Below are 24,385 nucleotides of genomic sequence, written 5' to 3'. Positions count from 1 at the left end.
TGTACCACAATTTAAGAAAGGATTTAGCCAGTTCTTTTTTGATAGATAATAGGGTTATTTGCAATTTTTTTATTCATTTAAATTTAAAAATGCTGTATTGAAATATACCTAAAAACTAAACTAGAGATCAAATACTAGAGATGTAATATTGGGTGAAAGAGTATGACCATTTAAAGATTTAGTAGCTAATTCCTAAAGGTTGTACCAATTTGTGCCCTGTACCTTACCCAACTGTATAGGAGTGCCCATTTCTCTTCACCTACCAACACTGGTATTAACCAGTCTTTTAATTATTACTCAGTCTTATAGGTGAAAAATACCTTATTTTACTTTATATTTTTAGAAGTTATTGAGATTGAACCTCTTGTATATCTTTGTAAACTGCTTGTTCTTTGTCCAGTTATTTGGCAAAAGGAAATTAAGCTAGCCCTTGCCCAGTACTTTTTTCCATTTGCCTTTTGAGGTTAATATTTTTAAATATAAGTTCTTATTTTAGAGTATGTGGAATAGGTTTAAGAGAATGGACAGTATCTATTCTGTTCCTAGATAACATTTGGAAGTCCTTTTTGATTTTGTTTTTAAGGGAGTGGGGTATAAAATGGGAGAGAAACAATAAAATATTGACAGTTTATTTTGTAGTGTTTTTCATAAATACCAAAAAAGATTTTGATGAATCCTATTTTTGTTGAATATACAACTCAAACAATGTTTTTGTTATTTGCTGTTCTTCTGTCATGTTAATCCACCTTTGGAGCGTTAATACATACCAGTCTTAGTTGGATAAGTTAACAACATACTGAAATAACTAGCTTTTTTTGATTCCTGATATGTGAACTTCTAAGAAAGGGATTGATCTCATCACACAGCCTAGTAGAGATTGTTCTAGGATATCTAAGTGAGTTGCTTACTCTTTCCAGGGTGTTCCTGAAAAGAAAGTACTTCCAATCACTGTCCCCAAGTCACCGGCCTTTGCTCTGAAGAACAGAATCAGAATGCCCACCAAAGAAGATGAGGTGATTCCCTGGGATGGGGGTTTCTACTCCTTCTACATAATCATTCTAAGCATTATTCTTTCTTAAACTTAGCGGAATACAAAGGCCATCACTCTTGTCTGGAGTTGTCTTAACAATGGGTATGAATGATTGATCATCTGTTTTTGCTCTTCCAAGAACAAAGTAGTTAGTAAGGGTATGAATCTTTTGGCTTTCAGTGGTAACTGGTTGTAACTTATTGGAGTTATGTTTGTTTCTGTTGCATTGGAAATCACCCTGTTGTAACGTGGATCAAAAGTTCCCAAGACCTATACTCTATTTTGCCCCAGCTATTGTCACCATTCAGTGAGGGACTTTTAAAATTCATACTAAGCAGTTACATCCACCCTGTCCTTAACTGTCTCCATTAATCCAAGGGTTGCAAAGGTGACTGTGTGGTGGTGGTTCATGAAGTTGGAATATATAAACTGTCATTGATCAGGCTAGTTTCTTGTTACATCCCCCATTTTATCTATAAATATCCAGAGTTAGGGTAATTTTACAGCAGATCTCAGGCATAAGCCTTTTTATAGGTTCATTTGAAACTAAAATACACAGTAATCTTATGTTACCAGCTTGAATGCAATCAACTTACTTGGTCCTATTCTGGGTTTGGCAACTGGGAATACTCCCAGTCACATGTGTTAGTGGAGTCTGAAGCCTGGGTCAAAGACGAGGCCAAGGTATATGCTTGGTTAGTACTTTTCTTCATTTTATTCAAACTGTTTGATCTCATTTAGTTTTTACAACCTTCCTGTGAAAAATTTTAGATCCTTTAAGAGTAATTGTGTTAGTTTATCAAATGCTTTCACACTGGTTTCACCCCTGAGAGTTGGTAGATACCCCTCTTTGATAGAAAAGGAAGCTAAGAAGCTAAGGGTTGAGTGACTTGCCTTAATTAATGACTTCTCTTATATAACGTCTTCTGACTCCACATTCAGAGGAGGTGAGCGAGAGTGAGGAATCTTGTTTCTAAACTGCATTTTTTTCTTTAGGAAGAGGAGGAGCCAGTAGCGATAAGAGCTCAACCTGTGCCATATTTTGGAATGCCTTTTAAGCCCCAAATCCCAGTGGGGAGAACTGTGGAAATATGCCCTTTCTCTTTTGATTCTCGAGACAAAGAACGTCAGTTACAGAAGGAGAAGAAAATAAAAGAACTGCAGAAAGGGGAGGTAGGTGTTTCCATTTCTGCAAGTAGCATAGTACTATTCTTTGATCCCTCAAAGGTAATCTTTTATGTTGCACTTTTAACTATAAATCACTGACTTCCTTTGATCCCTCTAAGAGCCTTATGAAGTATAAATAGGGCAAGTAATTTAAATAACCATTCTGGCACAAGGAGCTTAAGTGACTTGCCCATGATCATGCTGCTAGTTATTGGCAATACTGGGAGGAAAACCTCAATTTCCTTTTGAACCCATTACTCTTTCTGCTACTCCATGCTGCTTTGAAGACTGGCCTTTCCTGTTTTTTAGATTCATCCAAATATTCTGGAGCAGCTGTTGCTTTCTGGCTAGAAAGGCCTTATCTTAAATCTTACATTTTCTTTTCTATTAGGTGCCCAAATTCAAGGCGCTTCCTTTGCCTCATTTTGACACCATTAACCTGCCGGAGAAGAAGGTGAAGAATACAACCCAGGTTGAGCCTTTCTGCTTTGAGACCGACAGAAGAGGTGCTCTGAAGGCACAGACTTGGAAGCACCAGGTGGGGATGGGGAGAGCAGCTAAAATGTGAATTGTTTGATTGTTGATTTGTTACAATAGGTAGACCCACTACACTGAACTTCTTCTGGGAACTAACATACCGGATTATTTTAGGGGCTGTCACTGTAATCAGGGGTCAGCAAACTTTTTCTATAAAAAAGTTTGCTATATATTATTTTAGGTTGTACAGGTGGTCTCTGTCACATGTTCTCTGTGTATGTGTGTTTCAACCCTTTAAAAATATAAAAACCATTTTTAGCTCAAGGGCTATACAAAACGAGGTTGCAAACTGGATTTGGCTTGCGGCTTAAGTTTGCTGATCTCTGCTGTAAGTGATCACCTGGGGAATGTGAGAACTGTTAGGCTTTTTTTGTGTCAGGAGATTCTCATCTATTCCATTTATTAGACTTGTTCATTAAATGTTCACTCCTTTCTGTTGGTGCTTTGATAAGAAACTGTGAGGTGAGAATAGATTCTCAATATGGTATGTTGTTTTCGCAACATAGTGTGCTATTTGCTCTTTATAGATGACAGGTGATTTAAAACAGTCAGTTGGTTGTTGGCTGGTTTAATTGGATCTAATTCTGCCCTGTCTGGAAAAAAATCTCCTGAATTCCTAAATTTGTCAGTATTGATATTGTCTCTTATTCTGGACTCTGTCCAAAAGGGGCTTGGCCTAATCTTTGTTTGTAGAAAGTCATCCCTCTTGAAGCCCAAACGATATGATTGCTTAAGTTACTAAATGTAGGCTCCCTGTTGGTACTGTTCTCTAGGAGAACTTAGGACAGTTGCTTTGGAAGCAGTAGTGAATCTCTCGTTCAAGGACCATGACAGAATGTCTGTATGTGGGATATTTTCCATAACAAAAAGGTTTTTTAAAGTTTTTCAGACATACATAAAAGTAGAATAGTATAATGAACTTCCATGAATTCTCACCTGGTTTTCTAGGGATCAAAACATGGAAAATCTTATTTCATCTTACTTCTACCTACTCATCTCTACACTGGATACTTCTGCCTATACAAGATTACTTTGAAGCAAATCCTAGGTATCATCTCATTTCATCCAAAAATACTTCAATGTGTAACTTTAAAATATAAGGATTAAAAGAATTTCATAACCACAATACTATTAGCACACTTAAAAAGATTAACAGTAATTCCTTAATAGTGACAAATAGTCAGCATTCATATATCCCCTAATCTCTCATTTTTTAAACAGTTGAATTGTTCAAATCAGGATCCAGAAAAGGTCCACATTTTATATTTGTTTGATAAATCTGTAAATCCCTTTTAATCTAAAGGCTGCTCTACTTGCATTTTATATGTTGAATAAACTGGATTGTTTTTCCAATAGGTTTTTTTTTATATGAATAATATGACCATTTATTTTAAAAGTATATGTGTTTACATGTATGTGATATGAAAGGGGTTATACACTAAAATGTTAATAATAGTTATTTACGGTGGGATTATAGGTGACCTTATAGAATTTCATTTTTAATTTTCATCCATTGTTTTTAATTTTAGAATTTTATTTATTTTTTTATACAGCAGGTTCTTATTAGTTATCCATTTTATACATATTAGTGTATACATGTCAATGGCAATCTCCCAGTGCATCACACCACCACCACCACCACACCCTGCCGCCACTTTCCCCCTTTGGTGTCTATACGTTTGTTCTTTATATCTGTGTCTCTCTTTCTGCCCTGCAAACCGGTTCATCTGTACCATTTTTCTAGGTTCCACATATATGCGTTAATATACGATATTTGTTTTTCTCTTTCTGACTTAGTTCATTCTGTATGGCAGTCTCTAGATCCATCCATGTCTCTACAAATGACAAAAGTTTCGTTCCTTTTTATGGCTGAGTAATATTCCATTGTATACATGTACAACATCTTCTTTATCCATTCGTCTGTCGATGGGCATTTAGGTTGCTTCCATGACCTGGCTATTGTAAATAGTGCTGCAATGAACATTGGGGTACCTGTGTCTTTTTGAATTATGGTTTTCTCTGGGTATATGCCCAGTAGTGGGATTGCTGGGTCATATGGTAGTTCTATTTTTAGTTTTTTAAGGAAACTCCCTACTGTTCTCCATAGTGGCTGTATCAGTTTACATTCCCACCAGCAGTGCAAGAGGGTTCCCTTTTCTCCACACCCTCTCCAGCATTTGTTGTTTGTAGATTTTCTTTTGATGTCCATTCTGACTGGTGTGAGGTGATACCTCATTGTAGTTTTGATTTGCATTTCTCTAATAATTAGTAATGTTGAGCAGCTTTTCATGTGCTTCTTGGCCATCTGTATGTCTTCTTTGGAGAAATGTCTATTTAGGTCTTCTGGCCATTTTTGGATTGGGTTGTTTGTTTTTTTAATATTGAGCTGCATGAGCTGTTTATATATTTTGGAGATTAATCCTTTGTCCATTTGCAAATATTTTCTCCCATTCTGAGGGTTGTCTTTTCGTCTTGTTTGTAGTTTCCTTTGCTGTGCAAAAGCTTTTAAGTTTCATCAGATCCCATTTGTTTATTTTTGTTTTTATTTCCATTATTCTAGGAGGTGGATCAAAAAAGATCTTGCTGTGATTTATGTCAAAGAGTGTTCTTCCTGTGTTTTCCTCTAAGAGTTTTATAGTGTCCGGTCTTACATTTAGGTCTCTAATCCATTATGAGTTTATTTTTGTGTATGGTGTCAGGGAGTGTTCTAATTTCATTCTTTCACATGTAGCTGTCCAGTTTTCCTAGCACCACTTATTGAAGAGACTGTCTTTTCTCCATTGTATATCCTTGCCTCCTTTGTCATAGATTAGTTGACCATGTGTGCGTGGGTTTATCTCTGGGCTTTCTATCCTGTTGCACTGATCTATATTTCTGTTTTGGTGCCAGTACCATATTGTCTTGATTACTGTAGCTTTGTAGTATAGTCTGAAGTCAGGGAGTCTGATTCCTCCAGCTCCGTTTTTTTCCCTCAAGACTGCTTTGGCTGTTCGGGGTCTTTTGTGTCTCCATACAAATTTTAAGATTTTTTGTTCTAGTTCTGTAAAAAATGCCATTGGTAATTTGATAGAGATTGCATTGAATCTGTAGATTGCTTTGGGTAGTATAGTCATTTTCACAAGGTTGATTCTTCCAATCCAAGAACATAGTATATCTCTCCATCTGTTTGTATCATCTTTACATCAGTGTCTTATAGTTTTTGCATACAGGTCTTTTGTCTCCCTAGGTAGATTTATTCCTAGGTATTTTATTCTTTTTGTTGCGTTGGTAAATGGGAGTGTTTCCTTAATTTCTCTTTCAGATTTTTCATCATTAGTGTATAGCAATGCAAGAGATTTCTGTGCATTAATTTTGTATCTTGCAACTTTACCACATTCATTGATTAGCTCTAGTAGTTTTCTGGTGGCATCTTTAGGATTCTCTATGTATAGTATCATGTTATCTGCAAACAGTGACAGTTTTACTTCTTTTTTTTTTTTTTTTTAAAGCTTTATTTATTTATTTATTTATTTATTTATGGATGTGTTGGGTCTTCGTTTCTGTGCAAGGGCTTTCTCTAGTTGTGGCAAGCGGGGGCCACTCTTCATCGCGGTGCGCAGGCCTCTCACTATCGCGGCCTCTCTTGTTGCGGAGCACAGGCTCCAGACGCGCAGGCTCAGTAATTATGGCTCACGGGCCCAGTTGCTCTGCGGCATGTGGGATCTACCCAGACCAGGGCTCGAACCCGTGTCCCCTGCATTGGCAGGCAGATTCTCAACCACTGTGCCACCAGGGAAACCCTTACTTCTTCTTTTCCAATCTGTATTCCTTTTATTTTTTTTTCTTCTCTGATTGCCATGGCTAGGACTTCCAAATCTATGTTAAATAATAGTGGTGAGAGTTTTCCTATAGGTTTTACAATCTGTATTTTGCTCATTGTATTCCCAACGTGTTTATTAATATGTTCCTCTATCTCCTGTATTTCCTATAAATGAGTAGTCAGATCTAGAGGCTTGATTAAATTCTGGTTAGATTCTTTTGGGGGTTGGGAGGGAGAATACTTTACAGGTGATCACATCCAGGGGTATATTAATGTCTACTTGTTTATTTTTTGTGATGTTAAGATAGGCCTTAAAAGTATCTTAAAGGTATTTTCTAGTTCTCAGTGGGTTCAGATGTTGTTAGTCTGTTCTACTTAATGTAAAAGGGATTTTAATTGAGTTTAGATTAAATCACCTGCTGTCTTTGTAGATGAAACTGTTCAGAAACATTCGAACTTGAGTCATTGAGATGGTAGTTATGGAAAGTAGTGTGGCTGCTTATCTGACAGATTTTCTTTCTAATAGCTGGAGGAAGAGCTAAAACAGCAGAAAGAAGCAGCTTGCTTCAAGGCTCGTCCAAACACCGTCATCTCCCAGGAGCCCTTTGTTCCTAAGAGAGAGAAAAAATCCCTTACTGGTAGTATTTTATGTATTCTTGGGGGATTGGGGCAGAATGGTTAGACTTCCTGGGACTCAGTTGTGTCAGTACAATGCTGTGTGAACCAGAAGCATCTGCCTGTAGAGGATCTAGTTTTTTCTCCCCTAGCTCTTTATTGAATCCAGCAGCTATGTTGATTTGTAGAGTGTGTTGGGGTCAGATTCATAGAAGAAGCACCTGGCATTTCAACAACAATTTTACTTTCCCCACCCAGAGAGTAGCAAGTAAGTGAGAGAGAGCCAGGACTTCTTTCTGGGGTTCACCCTAAAGCAAGCCTTAGATAGAAAACATTTGATTCCTTAAGCACTGGGCAGTGTTTCAGAAAAGTGGGATTCTTTTCCTAAATCTGTCTATGTAGTCTACAATCACTATGTAGTTTTGAGCAAGCTATTTCACCTGTGTAGGTCTTGCTTTTCTCCTAATTAGATGATTTATAGGGGCCCTTAAAATTTTAGGACTTTTTGTATGTGGTTTACTCCACCTTTCTCCCAACTGGGCCTCCTTAGAGCTCCACCTTTCTGTTGCCATGCATATCTATCACTTGCTGGATCTGTGGGGCTAGGTTTATGCAAGTCTTGCTTGTGCACCAATATTCTCTCTGTTTCTGTACTCAGAGGGCCTTTCTGGTTCTGTAGTTCAAGAAACTTTTCAGCTGGCCACTGAGAAGAGAGCCAAGGAGCGGCAGGAGCTGGAGAAGAGAATGGCTGAGGTGGAAGCCCAGAAAGCCCAGCAGTTGGAGGAAGCCAGGCAACAGGAGGAAGAGCAACAGAAGGAGGAGCTAGCCAGGCTACGGAAAGAACTGGTAACTGGGCAGCATGAGCGCTGACTAACACATGGTTGCGTCTGTTTTATCTGTACCTTGCCTTGTTCCAGAAAGGATCTAAGGTGGCCTCCAAGGACACATCAAAGTTGAGTGAAAATGAGAAGTCAGACAAACCAGGGGTGGTGACAAAGTTGAGGAGTGAATGAGGCTAAAGATGTATACATTGTGATCCATGGATCTGCTAAGTGATATAAACAAGCTAGTTATTTAAAAAATACATTTATCTTTGATCCTGAATTCAGTCAGAATTTCTTCCAGGGGTCTAAATAAGGAGGACATCAGGTGCTATACCAGTGCACAGTGATATATTTGTAGGACTCTTTATTTAACTTTTTATTATTGCCTTAAGGCTTAAGGAAACCAATGTGTTTTACAATTAGAATACATAGGTAGGGAAGGACATGGGAATTGTGTGACAACTATATTTTCATTTTCCTCTTAATACTTGACTCAAATTCCTTGGAGTTATAGTGCGTATCGGTCCAGGTGACCCTTCCATGTTAACACTAGATAATGATTTAAATATTAGTTATCCAAAAAGAAAGCTTAACTCACATTAAGGACCCTTTCACTAGGAGGGCAGCAAGCCACATTAACTGCATTAATAAGGAAGAACACAGTTTTAGATGGAATTTCATATGCTTAGTAAAAGGGTGAATATAGCAATATGTAAGTTGTTGAGGTTTTGTCTAAAAGTGCTAAGCCAGCAGCTGATACAGCTGTTGGTAGAGGTGACTGGCCACAGGAGGGCTCTAGGGACAAACTAGTAAAGGGACTAGCTTCCTGACAAAATCCAAGCTACCATATGCTGATTGGATGTACTCACAAAACCAGCCTCAAGTGTTTTGACTTTTCTTCAGCACTTGAGTCCTGCCTCTTGTGTTTGTTTGTATCATAGAACTCTCTACTAATCTGGCTTGATTCAGGGTTGATTTTAGACTGTAAGAAGGATGGATGGGACCATGCCTTCTCCTGGCAACCCTTCTTGGTTATTTTATTTTATTTATTTATTTTTGTCCATGCTTTTGGTGAATATTAAGACTCAATAATCTTAAGATTGTACTCTGGCAAATTCTTAGCGTGTATCTCCTTTCTGCTGCAATTGAGTACAGCCCAGTTATACCCTAGTACTGAACAGTCAAACTGGAGATAGGTGCAAGCTGAGGGATCCAGCAAGACCTGAATAGAAACCTACTTGAGCTCCAGAGCTCTTGTGCTTTGCTGCTAGACTGTGTTGCCTCCCCGCAACCCCCAAATTAGTGACTGGGATTTGCAAAATTATACAAAAATGTTCTCAAGAAGAGGAATAAAAACACCCATAAGTGTAGTTCTCTAACATCCTTATCAATGGTAACTTTATTTTTCTCACTCTGCAGGTACACAAGGCAAATCCAGTACGAAGGTACCAGGGTGTGGAAGTCAAGTCAAGTGACCAGCCCTTGACCGTGCCTGTATCGCCTAAGTTCTCCACTCGATTCCACTGCTAAACTCGGCTCTGAGCTGTGGACACCATCTGGGAACCGGAGCTACTCTTCCCATTAAACCAGGAGCCTTCTTTGTCATGGGGGCATGGAGAGAACCCATTTCTCCAGGCTTTTTCCTACCCATGCCTGACAAGTGTGGACTCCAATTTCATTGAGAGCTGTTTTCCTACATTATTGTGGCTAATAATGAGACTCAACTCATGTATGTCTCAACCAGACTCCATGTAGTTATTTCCTTGGAACCATCAGTTGACCTTTAATATGGGTCTTAACTCTGACTAGAATTTAATGTCTCTGTATCAGTACAGTGTAATTTCTGTTGCCCTTACCCCCCGCCCCCCTTTTTTTTCTATTTTAATCAGAAAATAAAGATAGTTAAATACTGAGATAGGATTTAAGTCATGGATTAAATGAGGAACCATCAGTAGTATGTCAGATTCTTTCCTCTTCTCTGTGCAAAATGAATTTAGAGTTAAGGAGCCCTTCGCTACGAGGGGGGAAGCCTCATTAACTGCATGACGAGGAAGAGACTTGACTGACGGGAACCTCACAGCAGCCATCGGCTGGCTTCGGGTAGAGCTTGCTGTTCAGGCACGTTCTTCCCTTGTTGGTGCTGATGATGATAGGGCACGCTGAGTAGTACACGTTTTAAGTCCTCCAGTGACCTAGACTGGAATAAATATGTTTGTCTTCCCTCCCTGCTTTTGTTATTTGATGTTTTTAAATCTGTCAAGCCCCTTTGGAGGTCACATCTTATTGGGGAAGTGGGTACTTTGAGAGGAGGGTCTAGGAACTTTTAAAAGCATAGGCTCTGTCCTTAAAGGAAAGAGCTTTGTGACTTTTTTCTGTCTTATGTCAGAGTATCCTTCCATATTTTGTTAACTCCCTCCTAGGAACCACTCCGGAAGCCTGTTATGCCTTCAAAACAGACTGTGCCTTCTTCTCTAAATGTCTTTTTTCTCATCTGGTAAACTCTTCCTTATAAGACTCAGCTCTAGTAAAATCTTTTTCATAGATCTTTCCTTGACCATTTAACCTCCTCAGGTAAGGTAAGATTTCCTTCTTTGTGCCTCCCAAATGTTTCTTATGTATATCTCTAGTAGAACAGTTATACCACTGAGTTACTTGTACTTGTTTACAAACTAGTAGAGATGAAGATAACTAAAATTATGTTAGTCCTTGAAGATAAAAATTATGTTAATCATATCTGTATTTCTCATAGTTGGCACAGAATTTGCTAGGTCCATGTTATCAATAAATAGTGTATTTTCTTTTAGACTTGATATTGTTTATGAGCTCTACTCTGTACCAGTCATCTATTCCTGTGCCACGAAATATAAATGCATCCATCTTCTGCCCAGGCTAGGCCTAGGCACTATATATGATATTAGACCTATGTTATATTCCTTTTGTTTATTCATTCAGTGACCATTATGTACAAGCCATTGTAGATTTAGTGACGGGCAACAAAACAAAATGTGATTTGCAGATCCCTGGGCCTCCTGAAGGCCCACAGAGTGATACAAAACGCAGTTCCTTTATTCATTTCCTAGAGGTATGTGGTGTACAGTTCCATAACAACTTGTGTAGTTCATTTAACAAATATTGATTTGGTACTAACTATATATACATTGGCACTATTCTAGTCTCTGGGCATATAGCAATGAACAGAAATAGAAGACCTTGACTTCATGGAGGTTACCTTTTAGAAGGGGAGACAGACAAACAAGTAACTGTCCTCTTCTGTCAGGTGATAAATGTTTCTCTGACTGACTGCTGTGTGGAAAATAGACTGGGATGGGGACTTGGGGGCATGTAAGATTGGAAACAGGAAGGTGAGGAGGTTCTTGATGTTGTCCAGGTAAAAGCTGATAGTGGCCTGGGCTAGGGTGGTAGCAGTGGAGGTGATGAGAGATGGTTGGATTCTGAATGGATTTTGAAGCTGTAACTGACAAGACTTGCTAACAGTTTGGATGCGGAGAGAGAGAGGGTAGATAAGGATGGCATTTAGATATCAGCCTCAAACAGAAATAGAGTTCTCCATCCCTTGTGCTATGAAAAATCCAGTTCTACCCCAGTCCTCATATCTCTTGTGGATTCTCTGGGTGGGGGTGGGACAACTTCCTTTTCTGAACACCTTTTGCTTTGGTTTTTCTCTGTTCATCTCTTGATGCCCTCTCTGTGTCTCTCCTCCGTAGCTTTTCTCCCTCCCATGTATCAGCAGTTCTCTAATAGTTCACTATCATTCATGTATTGCCATCTAGTATCATTTTTTCATATATTTTGTCCATTTTTCGTTTTGGTTGTTTCAGGTAGAAGAATAAATCTGGCCCGCAAGTTGAGGGTTTTAGAAAGAGTGTTACGTATTGAGAATTATGGACCTATGGGATCCTTCCACCCCATTTGCTCCATTCTGGATTACCCCCTCTGGACACACCAGCATCAGGGTGGTATTGTTTGACAGTCTGTTACAGGCAACAGAGAGGGATTATATTATTTCAGAGCAAATAGCTTTTAAAATTAAGATGCCCTTGCTTCCCAGAATTTCCCAATTTCCTGGTGGTCTTCTTCTCCTCAGCACAACCTGTCTAGTGTTGAGCCCTTTCTTTCTGGACCACCTCACATGACCTTCATTTTTCTAGAACAGCCTCCCATTTCCCCTGAAACTCAAACTCTGCTTTTATTTTACAGAGAAATTCAGGTTCTTTATCCCTCAGGCCTTGTCCAAGAGGGAGCTTCTCTTTCAACACTCAGAGGTCACCCTGGAATTTTCCTAAACAAAGCACATGTCCTCTAATAGGATTTACTGAGTTCTACTGAGAAATCTGGCTGCCACACTTTGCTTGGCAATTTTGCAAAACTCCTAGCACATGCGCACATTCAGATTGTTAGAATTCCCACACTTGCTGGGAAGGACTGTTTTCAGTGTTGTTTTGACTTGGTCATGATTCCCCTTGCTAACAGTTTGTGCTAATTAATACAATATTACCTTTCACTCTTAATTTGGTTGATCATTTTGTTCTCGTGTAATTGCTTTGTTCCCGTTTTGACTGCTGTTTTATGCTTTAACAGTTCTTTTCCACAGAATTTTGTCCTTGGAAAGTGGAGCTTGAGTGGTGGACACGCTGCAGTGGCAGTTGCTCCAGCATTTAATAGATAAGTCTTATACACAAACAATTGTAACACAGGATAAGATGTGATTGAGTAACATGAGACAGACAGAAAAAATGCTGCAGGAGGAGTTTAGAGGTTCTTGTTGGAGGTGAGATTGCAGTTCTTAAAGATGTTTCTTTTTTTATGTAAAAATTATGAAAGTAGTATAGTCATCCCTCAGTATCCACAGGGGATTGGTTCCAGGACCCCCTGTGGATACCAAACTCCACGGATGCTCAAGTCACATTTAAAATGGTGTATTTGAGGGCTTCCCTGGTGGTGCAGTGGTTGAGAATCTGCCTGCCAATGCAGCGGACACGGGTTCAAGCCCTGGTCTGGGAAGATCCCACATGCCGCAGAGCAACTGGGCCTGTGAGCCACAATTACTGAGCCTGCGCGTCTGGAGCCTGTGCTCCGCAACAAGAGAGGCCGCGATAGTGAGAGGCCTGCGCACCGCGATGAAGAGTGGCCCCCACTTGCCGCAACTAGAGAAAGCCCTCGCACAGAAACGAAGACCCAACACAGCCAAAAATAAATAAATAAATAAAATTAAAAAATAAAATAAAATAAAATGGTGTATTTGCATATAACCTATGCACATCCTCCCATATACTTTAAATCATCTCTAGATTACTTATAATACCTAATACAATGTAAATCGTTGTAAAGACAATGTAAATTATACATAAATAGTTGCACGTGTACAGCAAATTCAAGTTTTGTTTTTTGGAACTTTCTGGACTTTTTTTTTTTTAATATTTTTGATCTGTGGTTGGTTGAATCTATAGATATGGAACCTGTAGATACAGAGGGCTGACTTTACTGCCTTTTGGAAACAAAACAATACAGACTGTATAAAACAAAACACGAAAGTCTTACCCTACTCCCATTCCCCAGGAGTAACCCAGTATTAACAGTTGTGTATTCTTCCAGAATGTTTTTTGTGTACACACACAGATTTATAGAGCTTTTTTTATAACAATAAGATTATAGCATTACACATTTGCCTTTAATTGTAATTTGTTCTTTGAAGGTTATATATCACATCATTCAAAATTCAAAAGCTACAAAGGGGTTCAGAGATGGTGCTGCCAGGTGTGTTCCCTTGCAGAGATGGCGTCAGCCTATATGTATTCCTACCTGCTCCCTCTTATTTTTCCACAAATAGTGTCATAATTTACACTGTAGCTTGCTCTTTTCTTATGTGTTCTGCGTTGAATGATGTGGTTCAGGCACTACCTTAGGCGTGTACTAGCTTTCTCCCTGGCTGAAGTATGAAGCCTGTTATGAGAATCTAGTGACATGGAGGCAGACCTGGTGTGGGGTCTAGATGTCCTGGCCTAGTGACCTCAGGTCCCAAAGGCTCTAGGTCAGGTCAGCAACACCTGCTCTTTTAATTCCTCCTGGCTTAGCTGAGCCTTGGGGGTTCATTGGCTTGAGTATCTGGTTAAACCTGTGTATCCCCTTAGGTCACTCTTGATATGCTTCCTTTTCAGTTCCCTTCTGAATCTTGTCTGCTGGGGAAGTTCCTCACTGCTGAGAGTAGCAGTTAAAAAAGCTGTCAGCCACGAGGCTGAGCTCCTGTTTCTGCACAGGCAGGCTGAGTACAGCTTGGTGGTGTGGATCCAGGTAGGAATTGGTCAGCATTCTGAATCCTGAGCTGCCATCTGCCTTGCAGCCTGCTGGGATGCTCAGTTTAGGCAACATAAGTTTCCTGGATACGGGACAAACCCAGGCCTATGGAAAGAGCAGGAAGGGGTTAAAGTGTGTGGTACTTTGAGCAGTGATGAAGGCATAACCAGGGAGCTGACATGTTTGCTCCAATGCCAAGAATTCGAGGACAACTTGTTATCCAGCTGAAGCCAGTGTAGTTGCTACAGAAAAGCCTGGGGACAAAAACATGCTTTTTCCTTGTTTTTGTCTTCCTGCATACCCACTCTATTTTCTAGTGCTGTAGTGAAGGTTACTGACATCAAAAACAGAAATGTCTGATGGTGTTTGCTCTTCTCTTTCTTGCAAGAGAATAAGAGGCTGGGCTCCAGTCAAAGCATGGCTCTTATGTGCTGAAGGTATCAGCTTCCTGAAAGCCCTTGACAAATGCTAACATTGTACTTGGAGAAACCGTAGTTGGAGGGGCTTAGGAAAATACTAGGTTTTATCAGGAATTATTTCACCAGACTAAGCCTAACCTGAAGGCGTCAACTACCTTCTCTCTTTTTCTTAAAATTTTATTAAACAGAAGGGAAATAAAAACCTGGCCTGTAGACTTCCCTGGTGGCACAGTGGTTAAGAATCTGCCTGCCAATGCAGGCGACACGGGTTCGAGCCCTGGTCCGGGAAGATCCCACATGCCACAGAGCAACAAAGCCCGTGTGCCACAACTACTGAGCCTGTGCTCTAGAGCCCACAAGCCACAACTGCTGAGCCCACGTGCCACAACTACTGAAGCCCGTTCACCTAGAGCCTGTGCTCCACAACAAGAGAAGTCACCACAATGAGAAGCCCGTGCACTGCAACGAAGAGTAGCCCCCGCTCGCCACAACTAGAGAAAGCCCATGTGCAGCAATGAAGACCCAACACAGCCAAAAATAAATAAAATAAATTTATTAAAAAAAAAACAAAAAAACCTGGCCTGTGCGATCTGCCAAAACCCATGGGACTGGTATCCCAGAACCTCACAGGCAGGTGTGTGAATGGGTTAAGAATTGTTGCCTAGCTTATTTCGGCACTGATGGTATTCTCAGGGCTTCTTTCAGGAGCAGGGGTGGGAAAGGTATTTTTCAGTGGGTCAAATACTAAATAGTGGTTGTAAATTGTAATTTGAAAAGCAGTTTAGGGCAGCATTGTCAAGCTTGGTGGTAAGGAACGATGCAAAATCTCTGGCCTGGCACTGACATCCTCTACTCACGGCGTACAGGCACACTCTCTTACACAGACTAAGGGACTAGAAAGTGACTTTGAATTTGCTCTATACAAAAATCTCAACAGGGTTTTGCAATGTTTTTGTTTATAAAATTGGGATTTATTGTTAATTATATACAATTCAGAAAATACCTGGTAATAGGAGGAAGGAGAAAAAAATCTGTGGTCTCATCACCCACCATGAACACTGGTGTTTCTCTGTATAATCTTTTCTTATATAAAACTTTAGTCTGTTTTTCTACATTGTAGGGGTTTTCTGTTTATGTATATTATTTTTTTGTATTCTGCTTTTTTTTTTTAACTTAGCAGAGTAGTAACTCAAATATTTTTCCTATATTACTGCATACTCTGTAAGTACCAATTTTAATAGCAGCATACTGTTCCATTGTCCAGAGTTTGTTTCTCCCCATTGAAAATGTTTGTTTTGCAAAGGATTTTTCTAGGCTATTTATAAGACAGATTTCTTTGTCCCCCTAATGTATTATGTCTGTCTCTAAACTTTAAATGGTTGTTTCAAACCACTTAGTCAATATTTGTAATTAAAGTATTAAAAGAAAATATAATTCCCTCCCAAAAGCATAGTTAATGACATCATCCTGGCATACGCATTTGCAAATTGGAAACCTCCTTTTGGCTGACATAATGTCAATGTTACTGGGATTGGTGCCCAGCGAAAAGTTTATTGGCATTTAGCAAAGCCTTTCTGGAGAGAATTCTAGTTATGTTAAAGTCTTGGGATTCTACATCTTAAGACAGACTTACACAGTAGATTGATGTCTCAAAGCCTTCAGATTTGAAAGGGAATGCCCTTTGTCTTTCTTAACTCTAGCTGAGCTGTGATGTGTCTTTTGGGAAGAGTAGAGGCAGGAAATATAATCTCCTTCCTGGCACTGGCACACTGGGTGACCTTTAACAAGGCACTCCTCTTTTTTGGACCTCAGTTTCACATCGTCAAAGAGGAGATTGAATTAGAAAGATAAATAAGGCTCTTTCCAGCTTGAATATTTTCAGATTTTTTTTTCTAGGCAATTTGTTCTAACCACATTAGCCCTACTTTCACAGTTATATTTTTCTATAGTCAGCTGCTCAGTCACTGCAAGAGGGCACCTCTAGCAAGCTCCCTGCTCCTAGATTTCCATTTGAATGTCAGTGAAGTATGTTGGAGACCAGTGTGCTAGCTCGTTGAGGAGGACTTTCCAAGGGTTGTTCTGGAAGCGGAAATCTAGCCCAGATCACTCCAGGGTACTAATCTCCGAATAATGTCCTCTGACACACGCACATATTTTCTGATGTTTCTCTTGACCTTGGAACTGGTTAAAAGCGGCACAGAATGCTCAATGAATTCTAACAGACTACAGCAAGGAAGTCCCTCCCATCCTTGGCTTTTCCAAGATGTAAGGTTGCTAGTATCCGTTCTTTAATTGTTGGCATTTTAAGGATGTCACCTTGCCTTGCAGCTCTTCTGTTTCTCTCTGCTGCAGTTCAGTTTTTATAATGTTTGTGGTCAAAAGGACTTGGGTTGATTTGAGATAATTGTCACAGTGTTCTGAGGGGCACAAAATTATTTAGTGGAATGAACCCTAGATTGGGGATTGGGAGAGTGGCTTGAGCATGTCATTTGCATTTTGTGGGTCTCAATTTTTTTTATCTTAGAAGTCTAAAATGATGTTTCTAGAAAGGATCTTTCCTCTGGCTCCATGGATGAGAATTTGCTCCTAGCTTTAAAATGACCCAAAAGCAGTCTGGGCAGCCGTGGTGACTGTCACTTTGGGCACTTGTTGGCCAGCATGACTCAGTGTGATCGTGCTTGAGTCATATATTCACTATATTAATTGTCATTGGGTATGTGTCATCAGGGGTTGCCAGAAGCCCCTGCTGTTTATCCAAAGCTAACAACCTGACAAGACAGGGCCAGCAGCTAGCTGCTAGTCAGCCACGAGCAAGCGGAGCAGGGACGCACCTCAGGAAGGTGGCTCGTGGGAGTTGGTGCAAGCAAGAGAGGCAAGGGATTTGAGTTGAGCTTTTAGAAATCTCATTCTTACTGGGCTGGAGGTTGATGTCTACACTGTAGCCTCCCTGATTCTTATTTGCCCATTAGCCATTTTCTCTCTCTTGTGGTAATTTGTTACCACTTCGCATAATAGAAAACTAATATGCGAAGCAACACGGCAGGCAGGTAGGAGTTGGGAGGGGCTGTCAGTATCTGCCCACCTTCACTAAACGACTTAACTTTTTGTGCCTCTCCCTCTCCTTGAAACATTAGCTGTACTGACCACTGGGTCTGAGTGTTTGTGTTTTCCTCACATACAAACCAAAACACTCCTCCTACCCAGAGGACCCAGGAAAATGGGTAGGAATTGGCAGGCTAGGAAGCTCAGCAACTTGGGCTGGGGGACTTTTCTCTGGGGCCGTGGTCCTCAGAGTGTCCTGCAGACCAGCAGGTCAGCATCACTGGGACTAGAAATGCAAATGCTCCAGCCCCACTCCAGACCTCCTGAATCAGACACCATGGACCTGGGGCCCAGCAATGTGTTTTAACAAGCCCTGCAGGGGTCTGTGATGCACCCCCAAGTGTGAGGACCACTGTGTCAGGAGATGTTGTCCTGGTGGAGAACAGGTCTCCCAACTCAAAGGTCCCTATCTATGGACCAGGGAGCCTGCAGCCGTTCTCTCCTGTGAGCCTCAGCACGCAGGCCAAACTAGAGCCCTGTGGAGGGCAAGAACACGCCTCCCCTCTGAGCTCCCTGGGGAGTCACATTTATGCAGCCTGTTCGTGTTACCCAGGAGAGCTGCTGAATTTGTTGAGCAAGTGTTTATCTCCTCAGCCAAGACTCTATTACCAAAATAAAGGTGGAAGGAAGAATGCTTTTCCATATGTCCTTCCAACAAGTCATATGACAGATGAGGAAACTGAGGCTCAGAGTTTAAGTTACTTTCCCAAAGTCACACTGCTGGTAAGTGGCAGAGTCAGAATTTGGACCCAAGTCTGTGCCCTCAAGTGCCCTTTCCACCACGCCAGTTGCATCCCTTGAGGGGATGGATGGACATTCTTAGGAGCTCCTGGAGGATAGGGCCTAGCTCTTTTGGGAATTGAGTGACACTTGATCAAAGAGCCCCATGGGTGAAGAAGAGATTGTTTCTGTCACCCACCAGGGCCAGCAACTCAGGACTTTGGAGCAAGTTTGGGCTGTAGCCCTCATTGAACTCTTGACGTTTCTGTGGGAACCTCCAGCTACACTTCCCAGGGGCTGGGAGCAGGTTCTCTCTCCTCAGTTTCACCCAGCAGGAGTCTGGGTCCTTGCCAGATGCTTGCGTTCCTGTCAGGGATGTGGCAGCTGCCAGTCAATTATTAAGTCACAAGCCTCGGCAGGCCTGAATGATAGCCGAGGTGGTCACAGTGCCAAGTGACTGCAGCCAGAAGTGCTTTGCCCCGGCCCATTCCTCATCCTTTATTTGGACCCCCATCACCATCCCAGACGGGGCCCCCTTCTCCCAGCAGCTTCTCAGAGCTTGCCATACACCCCCTGGCTCATATGGTAACCCAGTTCTGCAGACGAGCCTGAAGTGTTATAAATAGCACAATGGAGGCCAGGAAGCCTACCAGGATAGAACATGCATTTCCCCCTTTTTGAGCCATTTCCTGGGATCGTGTGCTGGGAGTGACTTCTAGTGCAGATAAACTCCAGTTACTCTCCTCTCCAGGGTCTGCGCTCTGCACTTGGGTTTTGCTTCTTTCTGTGTTTGCGTTTGTCCCCCGCCCCCACGGGCCCTGCCTTCATGAGATGGTGCTTCCAAGTCTGCTCCTGGGACGTTTCCTGTTCTTGGAACAGCTGCACCAGCCTGGGGTACCCTCCTGCTACTTGATCCTATAGGGAGGTGTCCAGTGGCCATGGGCAATTTTCAGATGACCTTGTTCCTCTGACGTCATTAGATGGCTATTTTTGGCTTCGCTGTTTATGCTGCAGAGAAGTTGGGCTGCGATGGGGGAGAGGGAGAAAGAGTGAAGGAGGGGCCGGTCTTGGTTTCTCATTGTCCCAGGACCCTACCAAAGTAGGAACATTTATTCTTCAACATTTACAGAGCACCTACTGAATGTCAGGCCCTGGGGCTACCAAGTTGTGACATAATCTAAGTATTCTTCACTCACTCACCCATGAATTCATTTTTCAGCAGGCATTTACTTTGTGGTATGGAATAGTAATCAAGAGTGAGGACTCTGAGCTTGATGGGTTGGGTGTAAATTCTGGTCCCACTGGAATCCTACCTTTGAAACCTTGGGCAAGTTACTCCTCTGTGCCTCACTTTCCTTTTGGAAATGGGACTGATAATAGTGTCTACCTCATAATGTTGCTATGAAGATTAAAGGAGTTAATATCTTTGCCTGGCACATGGTAAATGCACAATAAATATTAGCAGCTATTATTATTAACATAAGAAGCACCACTTTTTGTACTAGGTCCTTGGGATATGAGGTCGACTGACTTGGTCCCTGTCTGTTCTGAGCCGGCACCTGATCCCCAGGGCCCCAGGTACTGGGACAATACACACAGTCAATACAAGTCAGAAGGGAACACCTGCCATGTGCACCGCTTTACCCTAACTTGCTGGTGCATTCCAGGGAAACAGGTGAAGTTCCTGCCCTGGGAGAGCCTCAGAGCAGTAGCTCTCAATGCTGACTGGACATCAGAATCTTCTGGGCAGGTTTGAAGAATAACTTTCTAGACCCCACCTCCAAATGCGCTGATTTAATGATCTGAGCCCAGGAGCGGCTCAGACTTCAGAAGTTGTGAAAACTCTCCAGACATTTCCCACGTGCCTCAGGGTTGAGAACACAGCCCAGGCTAGAAGGATATGTGTCTTGGAAGTACCCTGCCAGCTGCCTCAGGACTGCCTCAAAGCTGGCCCTCTGACTCGTGGGTTCTCAAATTTGGGGTGTGCATGAAAACCACCTGAAATGCTGGTTATAAGGACAGATTCCTGGGGCCCTACTTGAAGGAGGCTTCATTTTATTTATTTATTTTTGGCTATGTTGGGTCTTCGTTTCTGTGCGAGGGCTTTCTCTAGTTGCGGCAAGCGGGGGCCACTCTTCATCGCGGTGCGCGGGCCTCTCACTATCGTGGCCTCTCTTGTTGCGGAGCACAGGCTCCAGACGCGCAGGCTCAGTAGTTGTGGCTCATGGGCCTAGTTGCTCCGCGGCATGTGGGATCTTCCCAGACCAGGGCTCGAACCCGTGTCCCCTGCATTGGCAGGCAGATTCTCAACCACTGCGCCACCAGGGAGGAGGCTTCATTTTAAACAAACTCTGGGGCCTAAGCACTGAGAAAGCCTGCTGCAACCATGCCTTCAGCTGAGAAGTCACCCCTGATCATCAGTCCCAAAGACTCCGCCTCTGAGACCCCACGGTGTTTCATATCTCATATGTAGCTCTTATTTTCTGTCTTGAATTGTAGAAATCTGTATCCATATTACTATGTCTTGAATTAATATTTATCTCCTAACAGTTACAAATAGTCATTTCAAAAAAATTTGCAAAATCCAGACAAAGCATAAAAATCATCTCTACTCCCACACCTGTATGTGTGTGTGTGTGTGTATATATACATATATATGCCTCCAGATATTTTCTCTACAAATATTTTTAGCAACGAAAAAGGACCCACTTCATGAATGATTTTACAGTCTTTTTTCACCTAAAATGCACTGCATGGTGATTCTATAGCTTTTCCCCAGTTTCATTTCTGTGTCCCCAGAGTGACCAGTTTATTCCTTGCCACAGAGTAGAGCACTGAGTAATAATCTTAGCGATAAAACTCTACAAATTCTGGGCTGGAATAGTGTCATTTGAACTTCCAGAGAAATCTACATCCAACTGGCCACACAGAATGTCCATAGATCTCTGCTTACCAGCCTTGGAGGGAAGGACAGGGTACGCGGTAAGGACAGCAGCCTTACCAGGGCTTTCCCGGGGGCTGGAACTGCCAAAGCCCCAGGCTCAGGGGCCCAAGGTGGGAGAGAGCAGGAGAAAACAGCCCTGAGTGGCTCCCATTATCAGGATTGGAGGGAAAGTCGTGAGGGGAGTTGGCTGCTTTCTTTGGAGTCAGAAAGGTCGTTGCTCAACTCCTTGGATTTTCCATCACAGCCGAGCAGGGAAGAGGGTCAGGCCAGGAAATGTCTCCTCTGAGCCGGTCCTTTTAAAGCCTCTTGGCTGGGTCTATTTCCTCCAGGAGCCAGGGAAGCAGTGCCCGAGTGGAGTTAACCCCTCCACGCCCCAGGAATTCTCCCAGGGATGGGTGAGCCTGGGAGCCCAGGCTTCTGGAATGCAGAGCCTTCCAGGGCAAGAGGCCTAAGGAGCCGTGAACTCTGGCTGGAGAAACCTTCCCTCTCACCTTGTTAAATCCAACAGGCATAATTGCATCCTGCTGACCTTAATTCCCCCGGTGGGTTTAATTGGTCCTGGCACTGTCCCACTTCCTGCCCTGCCCCTGTGGAGGCAAGGAGGATGGCTGCACAGCTGGTGCATGGCGGGAAAGCCCCTTCTTAAGGGTGGGCAGGGGCTCTGGCAGCCCCCAGCTGGGTTGGGGAGGTTTCCCTGTGCCCCCCTCCCCCCCCTTGCGCCTCCAAGGGAGCTCTGAGAAGAAGCTTGGGGACTCCCAGGGAACAGCTGGCTGAGCTGAGCTCAGCCCCAGCGGGCGGGCGAGTAAGCTGCAGGTAATCCTGTGGATCCGGAACCAGGCCAGGCTCTCCTCTCAGCGGGAGGGACTGTGGAGTAGCCTGAGGGACAGCTGAGCCCTCTGGGAGCCCACATTATGGAGACCTCACACACAGTGCTGCAGGTACCGTGCCAAGCACTCTATATACATGTTCTCACTGAGTGCTCCCAGCCATTCCGGGAGAGAGCAGTGGGGCAGAGTAGTTATGAGCTGAGCATTGTGTTAGATGGTTCAAACCCAACTCTGTGACTTTGCCCTGTGACTCAGTTTTCCTTTCATATCTGTGAAATGGGGATGATATAGCTGACATTTATACAGCACTCACTGAGTACCCATGCACTGTTCTAAATGCTTTACATATCTCCCCCTGTGAAGAAGGTGCTCATCCTACAGACGAGGAGACCAGAGAAAGCATTTGCCCAAGCCTCACGGTCATTAGTCTGAGAGCTTCACTGTCAGAGTTCCTCAACCGCTGCTCAGCAGGACTGCGGTAAGTGTGGAGTGTGGGGACGGGACCTGGCCCATTTAATGAGAGTTCAAGAAATGCTAGTTATTATTTGGGAATCATAACAGTAACAAGTGCAGCAATTAAAACCCCTTATATTGTCCCAGCCTGGATTTTGGTCTCATTGGGAGGTGGCTCTGGATATGAATCTGGGTAGTTTGAAGTTATTCAATAGCTGTGTGACTCTAGGGACAAGCCTCTTACCCTCTCTCAGCATCAAACTTTTCTGAATCTTTAAGATGGTCTAGAACTTGGCCCCTAGAGTCCTTTGTGAAGATCCAATGAGCTGGGCAAAACCCTTGGCAGAGCCCTTAGTGGCCCTTCATGGGCACTCAATAAATGATCAGTACTGATAACCACAATCATAACAAGAGGACATCAGCAAGGGCCATCATGGTAGAACCCGGTCCAGAGCCTTGCTAGTCACTTGGATACTCATCGGACACTGATTGGCAAGGACACTTTGTGCCAGGGACACATGTGAGCATCATACAGCCCCTGCCCTCGAAGGGCTCCCGGACAGTGGCAACGGTGAGATCAGCCTGGAGCTGAAGGAGCTCAGAAGAGGGGGTCCAACATTTCAAGCTAAACCAGAACGTCCTGTGGGGACAATCAAATAGAGGACTGGGGGTCCAGATCATAGGCACAGGCAGGAAGCATTTCAACCTTCAGAATGCTATGAGATCCATGAAGCCAGTACCCAGCAGGGAGATGGGGTGAGACACATGCTGGGAAATTTTAGGCAAGAAAGAAGAGTTTTGGGCTGTAAAGAAGCACATTTCTGGCCCAACTCTCTTCCTTGTGGAGTGACTTTTGGCAAGTTACTCTTTTGATTCTGCCGTCTTCATCTAGAAAATGGGATGAAATCTCCTCATAGAGTTATTATCAAGATGATGTTTTAATACAATGTGGATAAAACTAATAACAGCAGGCACTCAAAAAATGGGAGCTCCCGTCCTTTCAGAGAGCCTGGGTTCAGATCCCAGCTCAGTCCCTTACAAGCCCGATGGCCCTGGGTCAGTTACTTAACCTCTCTGAGCTTCAGTTTCCCCATCTGTAATCGTATCTACCTCATCCGGTTGTTCTGAAGATCACGTGAGTGAACCTACACAGGAGCACTTAGAGGCCCTGCACGTGTGGCGACTACTGTATAGGCATTAGTATTTTTGCTTCCTATAAGAGGCAGGCTGTCAACTAGACGCTGAAGGAGAGAAATGGAAGAGAGGAGGGCCAGGTCAGAAGAGGAGGACAGGCAGACACAAGGCAGCAAGACTGCGGAAGGGTTATAAAGCAGAAGCTAACACACTATTGTAAGGCAATTATACTTCAATAAAGATGTTTAAAAAAAAAAAAAAAAAAAAGACTGCGGAAGGGGCTCCCACTCCGGTTTTTGCTAGCCGTGGACAGACAGCCCCAGCATTTGCTCACTTAAGAAAACATCACTCATTTTGAACAGTAATTTGTTCACATAGTTCTGGGTTCAAATAAAAAAGTAAAAGGGGGGCTTCCCTGGTGGCACAGTGGTTAAGAATCTGCCTGCCAATGCAGGGGACACGGGTTCGTGCCCCGGTCTGGGAAGATCCCACATGCCGCGGA

The 24,385-nt window shown here is 42.7% G+C and overlaps 1 protein-coding gene across 3 annotated transcripts in view; it reads left to right on the top strand.

Moving 5' to 3' along the window:
• TPX2 (TPX2 microtubule nucleation factor) overlaps nt 1–10,782 on the top strand; it is a 57,954-nt gene extending 47,172 nt beyond the window's left edge. For 2 of the 3 annotated variants that reach the window (XM_082358820.1, XM_082358821.1), the window contains exons 13-18: nt 918–1,013; nt 2,027–2,203; nt 2,589–2,735; nt 7,060–7,171; nt 7,807–7,994; nt 9,392–10,782. In XM_082358820.1, coding sequence (XP_082214946.1) covers nt 918–1,013; nt 2,027–2,203; nt 2,589–2,735; nt 7,060–7,171; nt 7,807–7,994; nt 9,392–9,502 — 831 coding nt within the window. In that variant the 3' untranslated portion in view covers nt 9,503–10,782. The remainder of the gene's footprint in view (nt 1–917; nt 1,014–2,026; nt 2,204–2,588; nt 2,736–7,059; nt 7,172–7,806; nt 7,995–9,391) is intronic. The other variant, XM_082358822.1, reaches the window with a different exon arrangement.
• Nucleotides 10,783–24,385: the final 13,603 nt, after the last annotated feature.

The sequence above is a fragment of the Balaenoptera borealis genome (genome assembly GCF_965194805.1).
Source record: "Balaenoptera borealis genome assembly, chromosome: 16".
Lineage (NCBI taxonomy): Eukaryota > Metazoa > Chordata > Mammalia > Artiodactyla > Balaenopteridae > Balaenoptera > Balaenoptera borealis.
Note: the sequence above shows the minus strand (reverse complement) of the source record. Positions and strands in the feature narration are given on the sequence as shown.